Raw genomic sequence first — 23,692 nt, forward strand, 5'->3', positions numbered from 1 at the left:
CTGCTCTGCTGATGGCACCAGGCAGGCTGCAGGCAGCCAGGCTGGCAGGGGAAGGTTTGCCTGCTGGGCACCTTTCAGCTGAGCTGCCCTCCAAGTGCTGCCAGCTGGATGCCAACAACTCAGCTGCTCAGCAGATGCACTCCCAGGGGGTGCCCAGCGGAGGGGGGGTTCAACCAGAGCAGCACAGAGTGCTGGGGGTGGGCTGAGAGTGGATTGCAGCCCAGGGAGACTCCACTCTGCCTCCTGCCCTTCTGCAGAGGTGCAACAGAGTCCAGAATCCTTGCAAAGCATCCATGTGGAGGAAGAGGAGAGCTGGGGGCCTGCAGGACATCCCAGGTGTGAGCAGCAGTGCTGGGAAGGTCACCAAGAGAAGGGAAAGGAGAAGGAAACCCTTCTGGGTGGGTCTGGGAAGCAAAGCCCAGGCCAGCAGGGCTGGGTCCAGAGGGGCCCAAAGCAGCCTGGGAAAGGCTCAAGCTTTACACTGCAACAGGGAAGAAGAGAGGCAGTGAAGGACAGACCCAAACAGGAGCTTCAGAGGGGAGCCCTCCCTGCCAGGCACTGTCTCCCAGCAGCTTCCAAGCAGCCTGTGGGCCACACTGGGGGAGGGTTTGCAGCACCTCCAGGTAAAGCCTAGGAGAGACATCTGGGCTCTCAAATGTCCTCAACCCACCAGATGAACTTAGCTGCATTTACAGCCTTGGAGCTTCAGCTGCCTGCAGACTCAGAGTGGAGACTCCTGTGCTGGGCCTCCAGCAGTGCCACCTCACTGTGCTCCCCCTCAGGGCTTGGCCTGGGGCTGGAGTGCTTCAAGGCAACTCAAAGTGACTCAGGAAGTTCCCTGCCCTGGGGCTCTGCCTCTCCTGGTTGCAAACTCTCCAGGCAGTAAAGAAAATCTCTAACTTGACCTCATCAACTCAAACTGGTCCCTGACAGCCTGCACATGAAGACAGCAGGGGTGTGGGTGCAGAGGGATGGCATTTGGCTCCCCAGCCAGCAGGCACAGGCCAGGTGGGAACTGGAGAAGACCTCTGCTGGAGCATTTGTCAGTGAGGAGCCTGAGGTGCTGCTTGTGGGCTGCTCTGAGTGCTCTACCACAGGCTCCTTGCTCTGCAGGAACATCAGCAAGACAACACTGACTGCTGGCAGGCAAAACATGCAGCAGCAGCTCAAGATCAGCTCTGAAGAGGAGAACTCCAGAGAAGGAAGTTCTGGAAGGATCCTGTTCAAGGGAAGGCTTCTGAAGAGTGCTGGGAAGGGAGTGAGGGAGGAGGAGTGCACCAAGAAGTGTGCTGGGAGCTGCTGCCACACACAGCAACCCCCTCCCAGGCCCTCAAGGTGGGAGGAGATGAATGATCAAGACCTTGGCTGCTTGCTGGGTGGTGGCAACACTGCTGCTAAATCCTTCATGGCCTCAGAGCTGCTTCCCCAAGCAGCACACAGGAGCCCAATCCTCTCCTGCAGCACATTCTGGAACAGTGCCCTCAGAGCAGAAGTTTTTGGTCTCACTCCTGGGGATGTTTCAACAAAAGCAGCAAATGTTGAACAGAAACAGCAATGGCTCTGAGCTGATGCTCTTAGGAAACTGAAGATCCACTTCCAGATGGCTTCCAGACATCTGCCTGCCAAGTGCTTCCTTCACAGGCACAGGAACTGCACCTTCTCATGGCTTAAGCTTTGGAGAAGCCAAGGAACTGCTCAAGGACTGGTGGGAGGAGAGCTGCAAAGTGCTGCAGAGCCCCAAGGCCACTGCAAAGGTGGGCTGCTTGCTCCCTGCCAGGAGGAACCCCTGGCAGCTGAGGTCCTGAAGGAAGAATGCAATGCTCCCAGGAACTCATTCATCCTACACTGGAACCCTCTACAAAGGCAGCACACAGGGAGAGCCTCTTCTTACCACTGGTGTGTGCAGGGAACTGCTTGGTGAAGACTCCAGAAGCAGAGGAGAAGGTTTAGCCCATCAATGAAATGCACTAAACCAGAATCTCAGCTGCCCTGCAGGAAGATCTGACTGGGAGAAGAAGATTCTTGGCTCCAGAAAGGACCAGAGCCAAGCCAGGCTGCTCAGCTTGCCTTCTCCTCTTGCTTTACTCCATGTTTTGGCCAGGCAGCTCATCACAGCCAGGCCAAAGGGAGAGGGACAGAGGCACTCCTGAGAGCAAGCTGAGCTGGCTCCTCCTCAGCAGGTGACATCCAAGCTGTTAGCACAATCCAACACAAGACTGACTTTGGTCCTGGGGAAAGGTTTTCATACATTAGGATTGGAGTCCACCAAGCACAGCACAAAACCTTTCTGCAGCCTGGCACATGCTGCCCCAGCCTTGCCCTCAGCAGCCTCTGCACATCCAGGCACTTCCTAGCCAAGGACTCTCCTGAGCCAAGCCCAGGAGGGAGGAGCTGGGGCCACCGAGCAGCTCAGAGCAGTGCACCGCAGGGCTGGGCTCTCAGGAAAGGTCAAGAAGCCAGAGAGACTCCTGGCAGCAGGGAGGCTCCCTGGGGAAAGGAAGGCTCCAGAGGGCCTGGTGGTAATGTGGGAGGCATTGGAGGGCACATACCTACTTAGTGGCTCTTTTCTGCCTGTACATTTGAATCATTCTCTGACGGAAAACATCAAATGCATCTTCTTTATTCTCTTCCCCTGCAACACCCAAGCCCTCCCCTGCAGATGTAGCACCCCTAGGGAGCAAAATGGAGAGTTAGAACACTCTGGTGCTGGTACATTTGACAACCTTGCAGAAGAGAGCAAAAAAAATCCCCAAAGCAGCTTCCAACACAGGCACAACTCGGGGGGAAGGCAAAGCCTGCTCCCTCTGGGGGAGGGGGAGCAGAGCCACAGCAGCTCAGCTCCAAACCAGTCCCCACCTCCCACATGCAAACCCCCACCAGAAGAAACAGCTCCTGTGGTAGTGAGGGAGCAGTGAAGACACAGCTGGCTACCAGGCTGAATGGGTGGAGGAACTGGAGCCACTTTGTTCGTGGTAGCTTGGATGCTCTGCTCAAAAGATGGTCCCCAAATTGCCCCCAGAAAACCACAGCAGGAGGCAGAGACTTTGGGAAGTGGAGAAGAGACACCATGGAACTCTGGGGGAGCTCAGGAGGAGCTCAGGAGGGAAGAGGAGCTTTTAACCAAGGGAACATCCTGCTGCCTGCTTAGCACTTCCAGCACCCAAAGCAAGCTCAAGTCTTGCAGGACACAGAGAGCAGCTGAGCTCCTGCCCAGCCCAGAGCAAGGCCTCAGCTCAGCTCTTGCTCTGAATCCAGCTTCACACAGCAAAGAAAACAGCCCCAGGAGCAGCCCTGCCTGCTGTGCTTCCCTCAGAAGGACAGAGTCTGACTTGGACCTTCAAGATCAGCCAGTGCCAACCCCCTGCCATGGCAGGGACCCCTCCCACCAGCCCAGCTTGCTCCTGGCCTTCAACACCTCCAGGCTTGGAGCCTCCACAGCCTCTCTGGGCAGCCTGTTCCAGGGCCTCAGCACCCTCCTGGGGAAGAGTTTCCTCCTCCTGCCTCATCTCAATCCAACTTCTTCCAGCCTGAAGCCCTCACCCCCTGCCCTGTCACTGCAGGGCTTTGTCCCAAGTCCCTCCCCAGCTCCCCTTCAAATCCTGGCAAGCTGCTGCCTTCCTAGATGCTCTCCTCTCCAGGCTGAACAGCCCCAGCTGTCTCAGGCTGGCCTCCCAGCAGAGGGGCTGCAGCCCCCTAGAGATGGTGAGAAACTTCTGGCAGGGGTTGTCTGGCAGAGCAGACAGAATTAAACAGAGTGCAGCCACACAAAGACAGGACTCAGATCTCTGGTCCCAACGAGTCTGGACACTAAGAACCAAGGCTGTGACCCTGGGGAGCACAAGAGAGCTACAGGTGAAGATGCTGCTCACTGTCCCTTGGCTGCTGAAGAAGGGGAGGGAGAAAACACAGCAGTGGCCACTGGACACCAGGGAGCTCCAAGGGGAAGAAGAAAGCACCCAGCCAGCAGTGTCCCAGCACCAATGCCCACCAAGGCATGAAGAGAGCACAGGGACCCCTGGGGAAGGAAGCTTCTTAACCCACAAATGATGTGGGGACTAGAAAGCTGCTTCTGAGGGTTCAGAGAGGAGGAAGCAGCTCCTGCCTCCCTGCTCACCCAGGGAGCTGCAGGAGTCTGGACCAGCAGTCAGCCCTGGCAACAACAGAGAACCCCAAAGTGCCTTTTAAAGGCCAAAGCAAACTTACCTCCTGGCAGCTGCACTTACCTCCTGCAGTGAGCTCTGGGACACATCACAGCATTAAGAGGGGAAAGAAATTGGTTGCCTAACCCTAGGAGCTCCATGTGGGACATGCCCAAAGTTTAATCTCTACCTGGGATGGCAGCAAGGAGATCCCCAGGACAACTCCAGGTGTGAAACCCCCCCTGAACACATCAAGCCAACCAAAGAGACACCTCCTGGAGACCAGGGAGAAAGTGGCCACAGCCTGCAGCAGTCATGCTGCAGCCTTCAGTGCTGACAAACTGGGTGGCAACAAAGAGCAACCCTCCAGAGCAGGCTGGGCCCAGCAAGCTGCATGACCTCAGCTGGGCCAGGCCAGAGGCCTTGACCACCAAGGAGGTCAAGCACTGAACTGGGTCAGAGACAGGGCTGCTGTCAGCATGCCAGCCTCTGCCAGGGCTGCCTCATCCTGCAGTCTGCTCCCCTTACATACACTTTTACAGGCTCTCTGATTCCTTTTCCTCGTGTCCCAAGGCCATGGCCCTCCTGCCAGCCCATCTTCTGCAGCATCTGGAAGCCCACATTCCTGTTGGTCAGCTTCTTGTGGGGGAACTCCAAATCCTTGGGCTTCTGTGGAGAGGAGAAGACAGAGACACAAAGGGGGGGAGGTTATCTGGGGTGATCCTGCATTAAACATCCCTCAGACTGGGCTGTGGGAAGAGGATCTGAGGGGATTTTAGCACAGGATCGACCCTGAGCCGGGTCTGAAGCTCTGGACAGGCAGAACCAGCCTCAGGGGCTGCTCCCAAGGAGCTCCACTCCTGCCTTGGCACTTGCCAAAGGACTCACAGCTGGGTTTCAGGCTTTCCAGCTGCTTCATCTCATCATTAACAGCAAACACCTACCAAAAAGTGCTTCTGGCTTTTAACAGCAAACAGGGAAGCAGCTGAGGCCTGAAGCCCTCCTCCCAGTACAGAAGCAGTCAACTAAGACCAAGTTTGGGCAGTGCTCCAGGCAGCAATGCACTGATTCTGCCATTACTGATGGGAAATGAAAGCTGACATGAGCACCACAGCTCTAATCCTACACCACCTGACAGAGGGAGCTCAGGAGCCACCAAACCTCCTCAGACTCAGCTCAGGAGCAGGCTCCTCAGGGTCTCCTTGGATTTGATGACAATGGAACCCTTCCAGAGGCTGCCTCATGACTTGCTGTGGCCCTGGGCAGCCTGCTCTAGTTGGAGATGTCCCTGCTGAGTGCAGGGGGGGTGGACAAGATGAGCTTGGAGGGTCCCTTCCAGCCCAGGGCAGTCTGAGTGCAGCAGCAAGGCAGAGGAGCTCTTTACCTTCTTCTTCTTTGTAACTGGGCAGCCACGAGGTCTGTCATAAGCAATCCTGACAGGTTCATGCACTGCAGGGCAAAGCAGAGACACAACTCAGCTCTGAAGGAAAAAGGGCTGGAATACAGAACTCCAGAAGCACATCAGAAGTGAGAGTCTAACTCCTGCCCTGCAGTCAAGAAAGATCAGATTAAAAACCCAAACCAACAGAAAATCAGTGGTAAGAATCTTCTGCCTCCAGCACAAGAGGGCCTGGAGCAGCTCTGCTCTCAGCACAGGAGGGGCAGCTGAGGCTCAGCCTGGAGAGAGGAAGGCTCCAGGGGCTCCTCAGAGCTGCCTGCCAGGACCTGAAGGGGTCCTACAGCAAGGCTGCAGAGAGACTTCTCCTGAGGGGGTCTGGAGCCAGGCCAAGGGGGAATGGTTTGGAGCTGAGGAAGAAGTTCTTCAGTGCCAGGGTGGTGAGACTCTGGCACAGGCTGCCCCAGGAGGCTGTGGCTGCCCCCTCCCTGGGGGTGTCCAAGGCCAGGCTGGAGGAGGCCCTGAGCAGCCTGGGCTGCTGGAGCTGTGCCTGCCCAGGGCAGGGGGCTGGAGCTGGGTGGTCTTTAGGCTCCCTTCCAACCCGACCCAGTCTGTCAGTCTCTCAAGCCCTGCAGTGCCTGCCAGGTGGCCTCACCTTTTGGCTCCTCTATGAGGCAAACCCTTTTGGAAGCAGGGATCAGGCCAACTTTCAGGGACTTGCTGCTGATTCTCTTGCGGGGGAAGGGGGCCCCGGGCGCAGGGCTGGCCGCCTGTGTCGACAGAGTGGGGACAGCACCGTCAGAGCCGGGGGGCAGCTGCACTTCCCCTGCTGCAGTCTCCTCTCCTCTTCTGGAAACCATCTCCTCAGCTAGGTTTGCCACACTTCTACCTGCTGCCACGTCATCCTCTTCTCCCTCCTCTGCCTGCTCCATCTCTTCCAAAGGCTGGGAGATATCCTCCTCAAACTCAGCTTCCTCCTCATTCTCTTCTTCCTCCTCCTCCTCCTCTTCTTCTTCTTCTTCCTCCTCCTCCTCTTCCTCTTCTGAGACATCCAAGTTTCTCTCTTCAGGTTTAGCACTTTCCCCAGCCTCAGCTGCTTCTGCCACAGCACTGAAGTTGATGGAGGGACACAGCTCATAGACCTTCATCCTGTAGAACTTGAAAGCAGAACTGTTCCGATCCTGGAGGAACCTGAGCAGAGAGAGCAACCATCAGAGAGAGCTGATCCTGAGCTGGCACAGAGAGAGGCAGCAGAAATGAATCTCCCTTTGCTCTGCAGAAGGGGCACTGCAGGTGGGGGTTGAGTGGTGGAGGGCTCCCCCACAACACTCCCATTCCCCTCAACTCCTGACTGCTGCTCCTCAGCCCTTCCCAGAGAGGCTCTGTGCAGTTCTCTCCATCATACACACAGAGAGCCTCAGCCTGGCTCTGGGTGACCCAGAAGGCAGAAAGGCAGAGCCCAGCACTCAGGGCTTGCCTGTTTCAGACATGTGGCAATGGCTGCCAGGATTCTGAGAGGCAGAGTGAGGCTTCCTCTTGGTTGGCACAGGGTGAGCAGAGGAGAAGCTCTGCACAGGAGACTCCACAGCCTCTCTGGGCAGCCTGCCCCAGGCCTCCAGCAGCCTCACACCAAAGAAGTTTCTCCTTCTGTTCAGGTGGAACCTCCTGGGCTCCAGTTTGTGTCCCTTGCCCCTGGGCACCACTGAGCAGAGTCTGACCCCAGCCTCTTACCCCCACCCCAGCTCCTTTCTCCCTTGCTGAGCACTGCTCAGCTCCCCTCTGGGGCTGCTCTTCTGCAGGCTCTCAGCCCCAGGGCTCTCAGCCTCTGCTCCTCACTGAGGCAGAGCAGGGGGCAGAGGTGGTTGTCTTTCTTAGGTATCACCACTGATGGAGGTGCTGAGCAGGACAGCAGGGAGCACAGCTCCAAATCCCTGCTCCTAAGCAGGTGGACTGCAAGCAGGGAGCTGCACAAACCCCACAGGAGGCTTCTCCCTGGGGACTGCTTGGATGCATTCTGATTGTGGCTGTCAGCCCAGGCAGAGAGGAAGGTGCAGGCTACTCACCAGAGGTCTGGGTTATCTGCACTGTTGTCTATGCTGAACTGCTCGATTTCTGGCCCTACCTGAGCAACAAACTTGGCCAACTTCTCAGCAGTTTCCATTGTTTTAGCATCCACTGCAAGACAAGAAAGCTCATTGCAGAACCACACAGCCAGCTGGGCTGGAGAAGCCCTTTCACAGCACCCACTCCAGCCCTTCTCTACCTCTGCCAAGGCTGGGGCTAAACCATGGCCCTCAGCACCACAGCTCTGCCTCTTTTAAGCCTCTGCAGGGATGGGCATTCAGCTCCCTCCCTGGGCAGCCTGTGCCAGTCTCTGAGAAGCCTTGCAGTGAAATCCAGAGCTTCACACCCACCCTGCAGCACTGCAAAGTCAGAACAGCTGAGGACCACCTGCCTGAGCACCATTACTGCTCTCCAGGCTTTCCAGCAGGACCTCAGATGATTCTTGTCCAGAGAACTGACAGCTGGAACCTTGGCTCTGCACTTACCATCAGGAAACTGGGAGGACAGTGGTGGGAAAAGGTCAGGTGGGGCCAATAAATCCTCAGGTTCTGCCTTTTCTTCTGCTCGCAGAGAGAGCTCTGAGCTGGTGGCACACTGTGAGGAGGAGGAGGAGGTTGGATGGAGGGAAGAATTCTTCTCAGCCAGGCTGGTTTGTGCTGCAGAAGGTTTTGACTGGGCTGAGCCCTGCAGGGGCTGCTCTTGGTGCTTCAGCAGAGTGCCAGCTGACAGCACAGTCTGAGTGCCTGTGGTTGTCCTCCTCACCCTCCTGCCCCCAGCACCTCGTGGGCTGGCAGTTCCAGGCCTCTTCCTCTTGAACAGCCTTCTCTTGATGCTTGCAACCTTCCTGGCATACAGCATGGCCCTGACTGATTCTGTTGCAGCTTCCTCCAGTGCCCTGCCCTCAGCACCCTCTGCCATGCCAGCTGATGCCCTCCTCTGCCTCTCTGCCAGCCTCAGCCTGTAGTATTTGTATTCCAGACTGTCCTCAGCAGACAGGAACCTAAAGAAAGCAGAGAAATGAAAGCACAGCTGCCCTCCAACACCCAGGTCAGGCACTCAGCAGCAGTGGTTCCTTCTCTCCTACATGGATGTCACCCTGCAGAGGCTGTCCTCCAAGGCAGTGGCTCAAGTGTGCCAAGCAAAGAAGGGAGGGAGGGTTGGGGCAGGAACCATTTGGGCAGCCATGCATCAGCCATGCTGCAGCTCACAGGGGAGGGGATGCTGTCCTGCAAGAGCTCACTGCCCCTGCAAGTGTCTCAGCTTTCCCTTTGCAGACCCCAGGCCCCCAGGGCTCTTCCCTTGCTCCATGTTTACAACAACTGCTAACTGTGTCCAGGGGGAAAAGGTGAACTGACAGCTTGTGTGGGCATTGACAGAGGCACAACTGATGGCTCAGGAGGAGTGAGGCCTGCTAGGCTGCAGAACAACCTGCAGGGCTCCCAGGAAGCAGCTTCAGGAGGTCTCATTCAACACACAAAAAGCTTTGCTCTCCCACCCTGCAAAATGCTGAATGGAATGAAGCAGATGCCCCAGACACCCTCAGCAGGGAGCAGGGGCCCAGCCCCCTGCCAAACACCTACCAGTACTCAGGGCAGCTCTTCTGAGCACTCCTCTCCTTGGCAGACAAGGCTCCTGACACAATGCTGCTCACCAGCTCCTCAATTGTCTCCAGCACTTTGGGATCTGCTCGCTGTGGGGCTGGGGAAGCAATAAAATGCACTGCCTGTGGTACTGGCATGCAGAGAGCACCAATGCCCTGCTCCTTCTCCCTCCCTGGCACACTGACCTTGGCAGTCTCTCCACAGATGAACACCAAAACAAGGCTGCACTGAACACTAGGATGTGGTAAAGGGACCTCAGAAACTCAGCTCCTAGAACTGGTCCTTATCAGAAGCATTTTGGTTTAAGGAGCTCAGCCTTGGCCACCCTGGGGCAGCTGAATCAGCCTTCAAAAGGAAAGGATTGCAGCAAAGGGATCTGGGGCAAATCTGGGGATATCTGAGCACTGCTCTGAAGGAAGAGCTCCAAACTATTCACCACTCAGTGTCAGTGCTGGAAGAGCTCCCAGAGGAAGGAACTGAAGCTGTTAGGGAAGATCAGGAGGGTTTAGTGCTGCTAAGGGTGGTGAGCTGCAGCACAGCAGAGGTGGCTCTCCTGCACTGGGTCATGTATGAACAGGGACAAAGAACCAGGGAATGATCTTTGATGTCCACCCAGTCCAACCCCCCTGCAGCCAGCAGGGACATCCCCAGCCAGAGCAGGCTGCTCAGAGCCCCAGATGGCCTCAGCTGGGATGGTGCCAGACATGGGGCAGCTCCAACCTCTCTGGGCAGCCTGGGCCAGGCTCTCACCACCCTCTGTAAAACAAAACCCCAAACCTCTCCCTTCTCTCTAGCTCCACTCTCCCCCTTTCAGCTGCAAACCATCACCCCTTGTCTTTCACAATGCTCCCTGGCAAAGTCCCTCCTCAGCTTTCTTCTCAGCTCCTTTAAGCACTGCAAGGACACCAGAAGGTCTCCCTGGAGCCTTCTCTTCTCCAGGCTGCCCAAGCTCAGCCTGGGCTCCCAGCAGAGGGCTTCCAGCCCTGCCAGCACTGCTGTGGCCTCCTCTGGCCCTGCTCCAACAGGTCCCTGCCTGTGCTGTGCTGAGGGCTCCAGAGCTGCCCCAGCACTGCAGGGGAGGTCTCAGCAGAGCCCAGCAGAGGGGCAGAATCCCCTCCCTGCCCCTGCTGCCCACACTGCCGGGGATCAGCCCAGGACAGGGCTGGGGCTGGGCTGGCAGCACTCAGTGCCAGCTCATGCCCAACTCTTCATCCCCCAGCACCCCCAAGTGCTGGTAAGACATCAGCCTGCAGCTGCCCAGAGCAGCAGTGGCAACACCTCTGACTTTGCTTCCATCCAAATACTTACTCTGTGCTGTAGCCAGTTAGAGCTGTGGTCCTGGCCTCCCTACCTCGAGGTTGTGAAGCTGCAGCAGCCAAGGGCAGGACTCTCTCCTAGATTTAAAGTATAAGCACGTGGAGGAGAGGGGAGGGAGGAGACAAGGCTTCCATCCACAGGGCTGCAAGCAATTGCTCCAACAGGCAGTTGCTTACTACCTGCCTCAGGGACTTCTGTGGCATCCCCTGAGTTAGGAGCTCCTGCCCTAGCGAAACCACAGAGGTTAGGATCAAGTGTGAGAGGTTAGGAGAGAGTGCCAAGCTCGCTCACCGTTACCTGTGGTGTCGGGGGAGGCCGTCTGAGGCGGCTGGGGGCCCTCCGGCTGGGCGCCCCTCATCTGGATCGGGTACCCACTCTTCTCCAGCCAAGCCTTCAAGTTCTCAATGTACTCCCTTCCAAACAAGGTCGAGTCATCGAAGTTTGGGAAGAGTGTGGGTGCTGGAGCCATCTCCTGGAGCCCTACAGCTTCAAGTATTTTCTCCTGCCTGAAAACAGAGGCCAGGGCAAAGGTCTGCCCCAGCAGCGCCAGGGACTTACGGCAGAGGGAGACAGTGGTCTCGAAAGCTGCTGCCAGCTCCCTGGGGTTGCCGAAGCCGCTGGTCTTGAGGCTCAGCTCGTAGGCATTGCAGGCCATCAGCAGAGGGGTCACCCCCTTCAGCAGGCGGTCCTGCAGCCTCATGATGTACTTATCAAAGGGTTTGATCACCTCGAAGAAGCAGTTCTTGGTCTTCACGGCGCCCTTGGCCAGCAGCATGTTCAGAAACTCGTTGTCCACCTTGGGGGTCTTGAGGGCGGCGTGCTGCAGGCTCTTGATGGTGAAGAAGCAATAGTCCCTGTGCTCGGGCCTCAGGGAGCACTTGAAGGAGGCCAGCATCTTGGCGCAGGTCTCCGTCTCCAGCTCGAAGAGCGCTCCGAAGAGCCGGGCGAACTCGGCGTCGCTCTTGACGGCGTGGAAGCCGGCCCACTTGATGATCTCCACCCCGAAGGTGGAGAAGATGTCCGACTTGTCCACCAGCTCCAGGCTGAGGTTTCTGAAAGCGTGGGCGGGCTTTGGCAGCCTGAGGATAGGCCTCTGGCCCGGCACCAGGGCTGGCCTCTGGGGCGGCCGGGGAGGCGGCCTGGGGCCGTGGCGCTGGACGGGCGCCGGCCGCTGGCTGGCGCGCTCCGAGGTCTCTGCCGTTTGGTCGCCTTCCGGCCCCGGCTTCTGCTCGGGGCCCGGGGGCAGCTTTTTAGTGCCCCACTTCCTGAGGTGGGGGTTGAGCTCTCCTTTGAAGAGCTTGGCCTTGACAACCCCCCTGGCGATCCGCTTGCCTCGCAGCACCCTGCCCCTGCCGCCCCTGCGCAGCGGGGGCCGGAACTCGCTGGCGGGCTGCGGCCCGAAGTCCCCCTCGTAGCCCTGGCCTTCCATGCTGCCAAAGTCCTCCTCCATCAGCCCTGGGGATCGAAAGTCTCCCAAGATGTCCGAAGAGCTGAACTCCGTTTCGTGTGCTCCTGGGGATTCCCAGGCGTCGGCGGGGCCATAGTCCTGCTCCTGAGGATCCAGGCCCCCGTACTCCTGGTCGTGGGGAGCTGGGTGCCCATAGTCCCTCTCCCGGGGAGCTGGGTGCCCATAGTCCCTCTCATGGGGAGCTGGGTGCCCATAGTCCCTCTCCCGGGGGGCTGGGTGCCCATAGTCCCTCTCCCGAGGCGCTGGGCGGCCATAGTCCCGGTCCCGAGGCGCTGGGCGGCCGTACTGCTCGTGGTAGTAGTTGTCCTTCCTCAGGAGAGGGCTGGCAGGTCTGTAGGAGGGCCCTGGGTAGTCCTCCCGGGGCTCCTGGCTCCAGTCGTCATGGGGGTGGTGCTGGCTGCTCTCGTGGGGGTACCTCCCATCGTCGTGGAAAGCGTCACCGAACCTCGGCCTTGGGACCGGCCTGGAGTGGGCTGCAAGGACAGGGACAGCACTGCAGCAAGGCTCTGCCAGGGAGCTGCACACACTGAAACCCCAGGATGGCTCAGGTGGGAAGGGACCGCAGAGAGCATCTCCCCCAACCTCCCCACCGTGGACAGCTCTCACCTAGACTCAGCTGCCCAGGGCCTCACCCAGCCTGGCCTTCAACACCCCCAGGCAGGAGGCAGCCACAGCCTCCCTGGCAGCCTGTGCCAGGCTCTCACCACCCTCACACTGAAGAACTTCTTCCTCAGCCCCAGTCCAGCCCTGCTCTCCCTCAGCTTCATTCCCCCTTCTCCTGTCTCTGGACACCCTCTGCAGCCTTCCAGTAGGATCCCTTCAGGCAGCTCTGAGGTCCCCCTGGAGCCTTCTCTTCTCCAGGCTGCACAGCCCCAGCTCCCCCAGCCTGTGCTCAGAGCTGCTCCATCCAGCTCCAGCCCCCTGCCATGGGCAGGGACACCTCCCACTAGCCCAGGTTACCGATGGCCTGCAGGTACTGGGAGGCAGACACTCAGCACAGTCAACACATCCAAAGCTCTGAAGAACAGCACAAAGACCCCACTGCAGGGGGCCAGGGCACCCCCACACACACTGCACTCTCACACAGATCAAAGTGCCAATGAGCTTCACCCCACAGGTGACAAAACCATTCTCTCACTCCACACTCCCCAAAGCTGAAGCCCAGGTTCTGCCACCCCCTGAGTTTTCTGCTTGCTCACTACTTCCTCACTCTAGGAGGAGGCTGCTGCTGTGCTCACACTGCTCCTGCTTGGGTGTAGCAGATGTGAAAGGTCTCAGAATCAGACCTTTGCTGTGTGCAGGCAGAATTCCACAGCTCAGCAGATGATCCTATGTGCTCCCACCTCACACACAAGCATCTCAGCTAATGCTCACACCAGAACTGCCTGCAGTGATCCCAGGTGAGTCCTCCCTAAGCCCAGCAGTTTAATTCAGAAAGTGAAGAAAAAGCATCAAATAGGTAAAAGAAATTAGTCTGGGGAGGCTTAGGCAGCTGTAAGAAACCAGCAGAGATCTCATTTGAAACCCTTCAGTGTCCTCTGAATAATCCAAGTTGGTTTTCTCTTTCCATCAGACTGAGAAGCTCCAATCACCTGCAGATGGTTTTGGATCCACTCAGCAGGTTAGTGCCCTGCTGGCAGCTTTTTCCCTTTTCCCCCTTCAAAAATGAGATGAAATCCAAGACCCAAAGGCTTCTAATGGACTCCTACGTTTATTTAACTTCTCAGACATCAACACAATTCCACCCTGCACCAGTATCTCCGGAGACCTCCCTGAAATGGGAGCCCGAGCAGGATTCCTTTGTTCGAAACTGAGTTTATTGCCTGGAATTTGCATCCCACATGGAAACGCTGTCAGTCACCGGCAGCGATTAGCCTCTTCCAGAAAGATGGATGTGGAAAACCACCAGCACAAGCCCAGCTCCGAGGCAAACGGGGGGGAGCGGAAGGCTCGAAACCGGCCCCGGCTGGTAGCGAGCGGCGGGTGCCGGCCCCGGCCCGCCGCGCCCGGGGTTCCGTTACCTTTGAAGGGATGGATGGAGTCCTGCATGCCCTCGCCGCGCTCCACGCGGTACCGCTTCACTTTGTCCTGCACCACGGCATCGAAGCTCTCCCGTGTGATCCGCCGAGAGGCCATTTTCATCCTGCACCGGAGGAGCACAAAGCCGTCCCTCACCGGGGCACGGCCGCTGCCCGGGGTCCTCCCGCCCCTCCCCCGCGGCTCCCGGCCCTCCGCCGCCCACCCGCGCCGGGCTCAGCCCGGGCGGATCCCCCGCGACAAGGGTGCGAGCGGGCGGCTCCCTCCCCCGGCGCCCTCCCACCTCGCCGCCCCTCACCGGGCGAGCGACCCCCGGCGATCCGTTGCCCGCTGTCACCCGCGCAGGGACCGGGAGAAGGCAGCGCGGGAGCCGCCCCCGGCCTGTCCCGCCCCGCGGCCCGCCCCCGGCGGGAGCCCGCCCTGCCCTCACCGAGGCGGTGCCCCCCGCCCCGGGCCGCAGCGCCGCCGCCGCCGCCGCCGCACGGGAACCTCCCAGCAGCCCCCGCGGGGCGCCGCTCGCCCGGCCCCGTTCCCAGCGCCTGCGCAGCGCGGGCGCCGCCTGCACCCGGTGCCGCCTCCTCATCGGCTCCAAGCGGCCGGTTTCGGGGCTGTACTAACGGTGAGGGCGCGGCCCGGGACTGGACGGTGGGGTGAGCAGGAGGGGAGCGGGCGAGGGGGATTCGGCCGTGGCCTCGGGGGTGCCGCTGCGGCGCAGGCCCCGCTCAGCAGCCCCTCCCCGGTCCCCCTCCCCCGGTGCCCGGCTGCGGTGCGTGGCGGGGGCCGCGCTCTGCACATGCGCAGTGCGGCGCCCGGGGTCGTGTTTCGCGCTGCGGCTCTGGCGCGCGGGAGCGAGCGGCGCCAGTTTGGGCGCGGGCGGGCGCGCGCCGGCCGCGGGGCTGGCCGTACGGCGGCCGGGAAGGGACCTTCCCCTCAAGCCGCGGCTCTTTGTTAGGCGGGAGGAGCCCGTCGGGGAGCGGTGCTGCGGGTGGCTGAGGACGGAGGTGGGTTGTGAGGAGAAGCGGAGCCCGTTGTGCACCGGGGAGCTCCCCCGGGACCCGCCCCCGATTTCTGGGCCCTGCTTCGGGGCAAGCCCCGCTGAAAGCTGGCGAGTGGGATCCCCCCCCGGCCGGTTGGGCCCGCTGAGAGCGGGGCGGGAGTCCAGCGGGAGCAGGGACGGGGGGCAGGCTGAGGGGCTCTGGGCCGTGGTACCTCTCGAGTGTGGGGGGGTTCGGGGCCGTGCGTGCCCGGGCGGGCTGCTCACCCTGCCCCTGCGGCAGGCGAGGTGCGGGGCGCTCGGTGCGGTGGTGACACCCATCTGCGGCACGGCAGCGGCTGCCCCGGCCCGGCCCTCCCAAAGGCCTCCTTCTTCCTTTTAGTGGGCGTGTTTCAGCCCGTCAGAACAACCCAGTCATCCCTTCCACCCTGCATTCTCGGTCTCGGGGTCTGTGCTTTTGCTCTTGCTTTTGCCCCTTCCTCTGGGGCTGATGAGCATCAGAAGGTTTTGCACCAAGGCTAAGTGTGGATTCTCTTCACGGCAGGGCGAGGAGGTGACTTATCCCAGCCGGGTAAAATGGGCTCCAAACAGATTGCCCAGGAGACATTTGATGATGCAGTGCAAGAAAACATCACAGAATTTGAAATGGATCCAGAGGAGGCTGTGAGAGAAGCTGTGCAGCAGTTTGAGTCTCAAGGTACTGGGAATTCACCTGCCTTTGCAGTTTGGATTGTTGCAGGCTGAGGTTTGTGCAGATCTTTAAACTGGAAGGGACCTGCCTGCAAAGGCTGATTAGCCAGAACCTTTGTGAAGTGGAACACAGCCACTCTCAGTGCTAACCCACTTCCATGGAGTAATTATGACTGAAAAACGACTTGGAGTGAAGCTGCAGGGTGAAATGCAGTCAAGGAAATTAAACTCCTCTTATTTTTCTCCTCCCCCAGCTGACATTTAGCTGGAGTTGATGCTTTGTTCCAGGAGGAGTTTGGCCATTGTAGTCAAAACTTTAGCAAAGCTTCAGCATCTTTGGGCACTGATCCACTCTGCACAATGACTTCATCTCTGCTTGCAGTGGTTAACTTGACAGATTGGAGCCAAGCTTCCCTCACTGACACTAATCTTGGGTTTGTTCTCCCTTCCAGGTGTTGACCTAAGCAACATTGTGAAAGCTGTGAGGCAGCCTGCATCTGAGAATGGGCAGAGGCAGAAGCATCAAATCCTGCTGGTAGGAGCAAGACTTTCTGTTGTCTTCTAAGGACCAGGGCTAGATAATAGTTGAAGCAATAGAGGTAGGATAATGAGAGGGGCCTTCTGCTCCTGCCTCTGCCCCACTTCTCTGTCAGCTCCTCAGCAAGCAGCTAATCCTCTCTGTTCTGCAAAAAGGGAATATCATAAAAGTTTAAAGCCAGCTTGCAGTTCTCAGTGGGAATGGCTCAGTGCAACGTTTCCTTCCCAGCAAATGCAGAGGCTGCCCTGCAGAGCTTAGAAGCAGATTCTGCTGTGGGAGGTGCTCCATGCCTGGAGCCATTCCAGCTCAGGTTGTCTGGGGCTCTGAGCAACCTGCTTTGGTTGGGGATGTCCCTGCTGATGGCAGGGATGTTGGACTGGGTGACCTTTAAAGGTCCCTTCCCACCTCCCAAAAGCTGGAGCTGTGCCCTGGCACACAGCAGACTCCAAGCTGATGGAGATCCAAGTGCTGCTGCTCCTTGCCCAGCCTTAGCCAGGCAGGGAAGAGAAACCATTTCTGTGCTGGTGTTCTGGGTCAGCTTGCTCCCAGAGGAAGTGTCTGAAGTTCAGTTAGGAAAAACCAGGTGAGTTTCCTACTCGGAGTGGTGACCTGGTGGCCTGAGACAGCAGAGATGATGTTGTCCAACCCACCCTGCTGTAAAGGTCCTTGGCGGCCTAAGGCATTCCATGACTCTGTTGGTATCAATAAACCACTGTGAGTGACTCTAAAGGGCTGCTCTTGATCCCCCCCCACCCAGTGCAGAGGAAAAGTTAACTCTTGTTCCCTCCTCCAGACCTTGGACGCCCTGGGGAGAGCCGTTGCCGACTCCGACCTCGCCGCGGTGGCCGAGCAGCTGGAGGCCTTCAGCGAGCAGTGCAAAGAGCAATTGGCCTTCCGCTACCTGGCTGGGCAGAACGGGGCCTACTCTGTGGTCTTCTCTGCCTGCCAGCTGGCTTCAGGAGACAGAGACACTACGCTGAGAGCCCTCTGCACCCTCTGCGCCCTCTTGGACGGGCAGCCAGACCTGCTGGACGCGGCCGGGCAGGACTTGGTGCTGCGGAGCCTGCGGCAGGGCCGGGAGGACGCGGAGCTGGCGCTGGCAGGGCTGCGCTGCCTCCGCCAGGCCTGCCTGAAGCACGAGCAGAACCGGCAGGACTTTGTCACGGGGGGGGTCCTGCCCCTGCTGACCGGAGCCATCCTGCAGCACCGGCACCACGCCGAGGTGGTGCGCGCGGCCGCCGCGGCGCTGCGGGTCATGACCTTCGACGACGACATCCGGGTGCCCTTCGGCCACGCTCACGACCACGCCAAGATGATCGTGCTGGAGAACGACGGCCTGAGGGTGCTCATCGAGGCGGCCAAAGGTACGGCGCGCCCCGGGGCCGGCTGCCGTGAGCCCCCTGCCCCGAGCCGGGGAGCCCCGGGGCCGGCTGCCATGAGCCCCCTGCCCCGAGCCGGAGAGCATCCCCGGGGCCGGCTGCCATGAGCCCCCTGCCCCGAGCCGGGGAGCATCCCCGGGGCCGGCTGCCATGAGCCCCCTGCCCCGAGCCGGGGAGCCTCCCCGGGGCCGGCTGCCCTGAGCCCCCTGCCCCGAGCCGGGGAGCATCCCCGGGGCCGGCTGCCATGAGCCCCCTGCCCCGAGCTGGGGAGCATCCCCGGGGCTGGCTGCCATGAGCCCCCTGCCTCGAGCTGGGGAGCCCCGGGGCCGGCTGCCATGAGCCCCCTGCCCCGAGCCGGGGAGCCCCAGGGCTGGCTGCCATGAGCCCCCTGCCCCGAGCCGGGGAGCCCCAGGGCTGGCTGCCATGAGCCCCCTGCCCCGAGCCGGGGAGCATCCCCGGGGCCGGCTGCCATGAGCCCCCTGCCCCGAGCCGGGGAGCATCCCCGGGGCCAGCTGCCATGAGCCCCCTGCCCTGAGCCGGGGAGCCCCGGGGCCGGCTGCCATGAGCCCCCTGCCCCGAGCCGGGCAGCCCCAGGGCCGGCTGCCATGAGCCCCCTGCCTCGAGCCGGGGAGCCCTGGGACCAGCTGCTGCCCCCTGAGCCAGGGAGCCCTTTAGGGTGGAAAAAGCCTTTCATATGATCCAGTCCAAGCAGTGCCTGGCTCTGCCAGGGCTGGGGCTAGCCGATGGCCCTCAGCACCACAGCTACAAGGCTTGAGTCCCACCAGGGGTGAGGATTCAAGCACCGCCCTGGGCAGCCTGTCCTAGTCCCTGACAACCCTTTCAGTGCAGGAATTGTTCAGTGAAGGAGCTGCCAGGCTGTGAGAACCCTTCCACTGAGGAAGTTTCTTCTAATGTCCAACCTAAACCTCCCCTGGTGCAACTTGAGGCCATTTCTTCTTGTCCAATCTCCTGTTCCTTGGGAGCAGACCCTAACCCCCACCTGGCTTCAGCCTCCTCTTAGGGAGCTGCAGAGAGCAATGAGGTCTCCCTCAGCCTCCTCTTCTCCAGGCTGAACACCCCCAGTCCTCTCAGCTGCTCCTCAGAGGAGTTGTTCTCTAAACCCAGAGCTGCTTGGCAGTCTGCCTGGGAGGTGTTTTCCAGCCCAGTGCAGGTCTGCAGACACATTGTCCCTGCACTCTTGCCAAGGGAGGATGTCCTGCCTCGGTCTAGAGAGGGTGAGCAGGGCACCCTGTGTGTCCTGCTGGGTTGGTGATGGAGCAGAATAAAGCAGCCTGCTCCTGCAGTGCTGCTCCTTGCCCCTGGCTACTCCAACCCTCCTCTCTCCTCTGCAGCCTTCACAGACAACTCTGGGGTGCTCAGCGAGCTCTGTGCCACCCTCTCTCGGCTCTCTGTCAGGAATGAATTCTGCCAAGAGATTGTGGAGCTGGGTGGCTTGAGCCTCATGGTGTCCCTGCTGGCTGACTGCATCGACCACCCGGTGAGTGCCTGCGCGCCCTGCCGCGGCTCGGGGGGCAGGAGCTCAGAGATGTGCCCCAGCTCCCTGCCAGGGGCAGGGCCACCTCTCAACCAGACTCAGCTGCTCCAGGCCTCACCCAGCCTGGCCTCGAACACCCCCAGGGAGGAGGTATCCACAGCCTCCCTGGGCAGCCTGTGCCAGGCTCTCACCACCCTGGCACTGAAGAACTTCCTCAGCTGCACTCTAACCCTGCTCTGCCTCAGCTCCAAACCCTTCCCCCTTGGCCTGGCTCAGACCCCCTCAGGAAATCCTCTCTGCAGCCCTCCTGCAGGGTCCCTGCCGAGCGAAAGCCTCTGGGGCGTGAGCGGCGTGAGCAGGGCTGTTCAGAGCTGGGAGTGACAGCTGTCTGGGTGGAGCTGCTGGGAGCTGTCCTGGTGGCCTTGCAGGCCTGTGACAGCCTCCCTGCAGGTCTCTGAGCTGGCTGTGTTCCCCTGGTGGCTGCAGGAGGTGGTGAGGCAGGTGCTGAGTGCCCTCCGAGCGGTCGCGGGCAACGACGACGTCAAAGATGCCATCGTTGGCGCTGGGGCCACAGACCTCATCGTGCTGGCTATAAGCCACCACCTGGGCAACCCTCAGGTATGCAGCTGGCTGGCTGAAGGAGCCTCACTGGGGTGGGAGTGGAGGTCAGGCTGGAGCAGTGCAACCTGTCCCCTGTAGGGAGCCAGCCCACGGCCTGGCTCTGCTCAGCAGAGTTCTAAGTGCAGCTGGTGAATGATTGCAGCTCAGTGATGTGCTCGAGCTCCAACACCCAGCTGGGGGCGGGGGGGGGGGGGGGGGGTCCTTGGGGGAATGTTTGTGGAGAGATCTGATCACTTCACCAGGTCTTTTTCTTGTTCCTGGATCATAGAATCCCAGATTGGGTTGGGTTGGAAGGGACCTTCAAGATCCTCCAGTTCCATGGGCAGGGACACCTCCCCCCAGCCCAGGTTCAGACCAGATGGAGTCTGGCTGCAGGCTCTGACACCTCTTGGTTTTACCTGCCAGGGGGAGGCAAAACAAAGCAAAGGCCAGAAAAGGAACCAAGCCTCAAATACTTTTGGTCCTTCTTCTGCTTGAAGCAGCATCTGCAGGCAGTGAGTTTGTGTCCCCCTTTGCCCTGCAGATCTGTGAGCAGGGCTGTGCAGCCCTCTGCATGCTGGCTCTGCGCAAGCCTGAGAACTGCCACATCATCATGGAAGGTGGAGGGGCCCTGGCAGCTCTGCAGGCCATGAAGGCTCACCCCCGGGAAGTGGCTGTCCAGGTACCTGCCTCTGAGCTCCTCCTGGCTCCTTGCAGGGCGCCTGGGGCTGGGCTCACTGCTGGGCCTGGGCCTTGGCTTGGCAAACACCAAAAGGTTCTGAGTGTGTTGGGAGTGCAGCATCTGAGTGCAGGACTCCTTCCATGTGTCACTGGCGTGAGCAGAGCAGGGGCTCAAACCCACCTGAGCTCAGGTTCAAGCAGCTGTGGAGTGCTGCTCTTCCAGACACTCCAAAGAGCAGGATGAGGATGGGCTCCTTCAGCCCCAGCCTGTGCTAGGCTGTTCTCTCCTGTGGGGGATGTGCCCACTTCTCCAGAGCCTAATCCAGCACCTGCACAGCAGGAAGCTACCTCCTGGCTTCTTGTGCAAGCCTCAGTAGCCTCTGTGTCCACTTTGTGCTCTCCAGAGTATTACAAACCCACCACAAGTACCCTCTGGAAGAGCAGCTTAAGCTGGGTGCCAGGGAAGGGGCCTAGGGCAGCGTAGAGGGGGTGGAAAGAGGGGGTTGGTGTAACTGAAGAGTTGGGAGTTAGCATTATTTGAAGCAGCTGGGGCTGTGGGGGTCCCTGGGGCTGTGGGGGGCCCTGGGGCTGTGGGGGGCCCTGGGGCTCTGGCAGGAGGTTTTGTTGTCCAAACCTGAAGGAGAGCCATGGCCAGCAGGTAGCTCATCCCTGCCTACAGCACCTCACATTTGGTCACCCAGGAAGGGTTCTTGTTTGGAGGCAGAGCTGTGTGTGGGTGTGCCACCCTCCTGCGTGGCAGAGCTGCCCTGCAGGCCCCTGACACCTCTCCTCCTCCTCCTCTTCCTCCCTCAGAAGCAGGCCTGCATGCTGATCCGCAACCTGGTGTCCCGCAGCCGAGACTTCTCGCAGCCCATCCTGGAGATGGGAGCTGAGAACCTGATCACAGAGGCTCGTGCAGCACACAGGGACTGTGATGATGTGGCCAAGGCTGCCCTGAGGGATCTTGGCTGCAAAGTGGAGCTCCGGGAGCTGTGGACAGGTCAGAAGGGAGGCCTGGCTCAGTGAATTGAGCTTCAAGACGTCCCTGAAGGCCGAGGGGCGGCCGGGAGCGTGGATCAGCCTGCAGCTGCACTCGACTGCCATCCCTGCAGCACATGCCTGGCCTGTGAGGCTGCACTGGACTTCTCCTTGGGAGCTCCAGCTGAAATGGCTTTATGCATTCACAGGCTGCACACCAGCTCTGTAGTAACCATCCCTGCATCATCTAATGCCTGAAGATGATCTGCTCTCCCTGTGACCCCTGCTCCTTGTGTCCAGAGCAGGGCTGCTCCCCACCTGCTCTGCTCTCCATGGCTAAAGTGGCTCTTCTCTGGTGGTACCTTGGCAGCTGGTCCTGCTCTGTTCCTCTGCTCTCTGCCTGTGGAGCCTGCAGCCCCGTTGGGAACAGGATGGATGAGGAAGATTCCCATTGTGTTTGGCTGTGTTCTGTCCTGCTGTACTGCCCTGCTACCTGTTCTTTTACTGCTGACCATGTGCTGTGCTGCTGCTTTGTTTGGGATTTTCAGCCAGCCTAACACTTTAAACAGAAGCAAAGTGAGGATTTGGGAGAGTGTGGCCCAGAGCAGCATCCTCAGTGGTGTTGCACTCTGCATCCAGCAGGAAAGTTCATGCTCTGCTCAAGTGAGAGGAGCAGGCTGGGGGCTGGTAGTGAGGGTGGTGGTTTCAAAGCAGGCAGTGGTACCAGTGGGCATCCCAGGATTTGGGTGTCCCAGCAGAGCCTTCTGAGAACCCAGGCGTGCTGCAGGTGATGAAGAGGCTGTGTGCCTGCTGGGCTGAAGGCACTTGTGGAACTGGGGGGCAAAACAGGAGGTGAAGCACCCAGAAAGTCTCTGAAGTGTCAGCTAAAGGCTTCTGTGTGCCCCTGATCCCTGCTGGACTGCACTGATACCACCTGTGCTCTGGTGCTGAAGCTTCCTCCTGCTGCTGTTGTACTGGAGTGGATGTTTCCTAAGCTGCCATTCTCTGTAGAAACCTCTGTAAACCATCCAGGTGGAGAAGGGTGGTGGGCTCTTGATGGAGCCTTTCTGACCAAGGCAAAGAAAGGTGATGAAATGCCTCTGTGCTGTGTGTGTAAGTAAAGCCTCCTGCAGCCCTGTGCTCTCTGCCAGCAGCTGGCAAAGGTCACTGTGTCCTTCAAAGGCTTCTAGCCCCCTCAGAGTGTTTGAGGCCCTGGGCCTCATCTCTTCTGCTGTGTCAAAAGCAGTCTGGGCTCTGCTCTGGCCTCGTCACTGCTGTCCTCAGGTGAATGTGCCCCATGCTGTGGCAGAGCAGACAAGGCTGATGAGGAGACCGTGAAGGCCCCAGCCCTGTGGAGGGTGGAGAGGGGGTGGGAGCTCTGGGGACCTGCCTGGTGAGGGACGTTCTGGGGTGGATAAGAAGCAGCACCGAGGCTTAACGTGGTGCTGTGCGAACCGAAGCTGGGCAGGAGAAGCTGGGTGGGTTTTCCTGCTGCCCGCAGCCAGCGCTGGTGCCAGGCTGGAATCCCAGCCCCCTGCTTTAACCTCCCCGGGGACAGGTCCGAGGCGAAGGGGCAAAGCATGGGCAGGACACGATACCACCAGAGCGGGGCACGGCACAAACGCTGCCGGACGGGGGTTAACGAGCCCCAGGAGAGCCCAGGCAGGGCCGGGACCGGGGCTGGGGCCGGGCCGGGCACGTCCGAGCGCCGGCCGCTGCCGCTCCTCGGTCTCGCCCCATACCGACACAGCGCGTTCCGCCTCCTGCCGCTCGCCCCGCCTCTTGCCGGCAGCGATTGGCTGCCGTCCCCGCCTGTCCGCCGCCGCGCAGCCACTCCCCATGCCTGGTGCTGCTCCTGGCGCGGCCATTGGCCGGCCGTCAGGGCACGGCCCGCCTCCCCGCGGGCGCAGCGGAGGAGGGAGGGGGCGGGCGGGCGGCCGCGGGGAGACGGCGGCTGAGGCGGCGCCGAGCGGAGCGGAGCCGGTGAGTGCGGGCCGGCCTCGGGCCCCTCCGCCCTGCGGCGGCCCTGACCCCGCCCCGGGTGCCCTCCGCCGTGCCCTTGCTGCCTGAGCAGCGGGCGGCCCCGGGCCGTGTCGCGGCGTGCGGGGCAGGGTGACATTGCCGCGGCCTCCCGCGGGGTCACCTCGCGTCTCGCTGCTGTCCCCGGGGGGCGGCGGGGTCCGGCTCCTCTGGACGGGCCTGGGAGTTCTGGCCAGCGGCTGGACCCCTGCTGGGAGCCGGCCCGGGCGGCAGGAGAGCAGCCGTCGGCCTTTGCCATGGTCAGTCCCGGGCTGCGGCACGGCGCTGGAGGCCCA

At 60.3% G+C, this 23,692-nt stretch overlaps 2 protein-coding genes across 3 annotated transcripts; one reads left to right on the forward strand and one right to left on the reverse strand.

Moving 5' to 3' along the window:
* Positions 1-781: 781 nt before the first annotated feature.
* SUGP2 (SURP and G-patch domain containing 2) lies at positions 782-14,195 on the reverse strand. Its single transcript, XM_054174859.1, has 9 exons — positions 14,007-14,195; positions 10,815-12,458; positions 9,180-9,297; positions 8,085-8,599; positions 7,599-7,710; positions 6,191-6,726; positions 5,524-5,588; positions 4,672-4,808; positions 782-2,670 (listed from the first exon to the last, which is right to left on the reverse strand). Exons 1-9 carry the CDS (start codon positions 14,125-14,127, stop codon positions 2,550-2,552), a joined length of 3,369 nt encoding a protein of 1,122 aa, XP_054030834.1. The 5' UTR covers positions 14,128-14,195; the 3' UTR covers positions 782-2,549.
* Positions 14,196-14,522: 327 nt separating this feature from the next.
* On the forward strand, positions 14,523-22,530 carry ARMC6 (armadillo repeat containing 6). Of its 2 annotated transcripts, none has more exons than XM_054174858.1 (8): positions 14,523-14,641; positions 15,561-15,713; positions 16,159-16,241; positions 17,038-17,608; positions 18,976-19,121; positions 19,605-19,736; positions 20,263-20,400; positions 21,213-22,530. In XM_054174858.1, exons 2-8 carry the CDS (start codon positions 15,593-15,595, stop codon positions 21,423-21,425), a joined length of 1,404 nt encoding a protein of 467 aa, XP_054030833.1. In that variant the 5' UTR covers positions 14,523-14,641; positions 15,561-15,592; the 3' UTR covers positions 21,426-22,530. The 2 variants fall into 2 exon arrangements, with proteins under 2 accessions (XP_054030833.1, XP_054030832.1); XM_054174857.1 differs by lacking the exon at positions 14,523-14,641 and adding an exon at positions 14,898-15,023.
* Positions 22,531-23,692: the final 1,162 nt, after the last annotated feature.

This window comes from Dryobates pubescens, chromosome 31, assembly GCF_014839835.1.
Source record: "Dryobates pubescens isolate bDryPub1 chromosome 31, bDryPub1.pri, whole genome shotgun sequence".
Taxonomy (NCBI): domain Eukaryota; kingdom Metazoa; phylum Chordata; class Aves; order Piciformes; family Picidae; genus Dryobates; species Dryobates pubescens.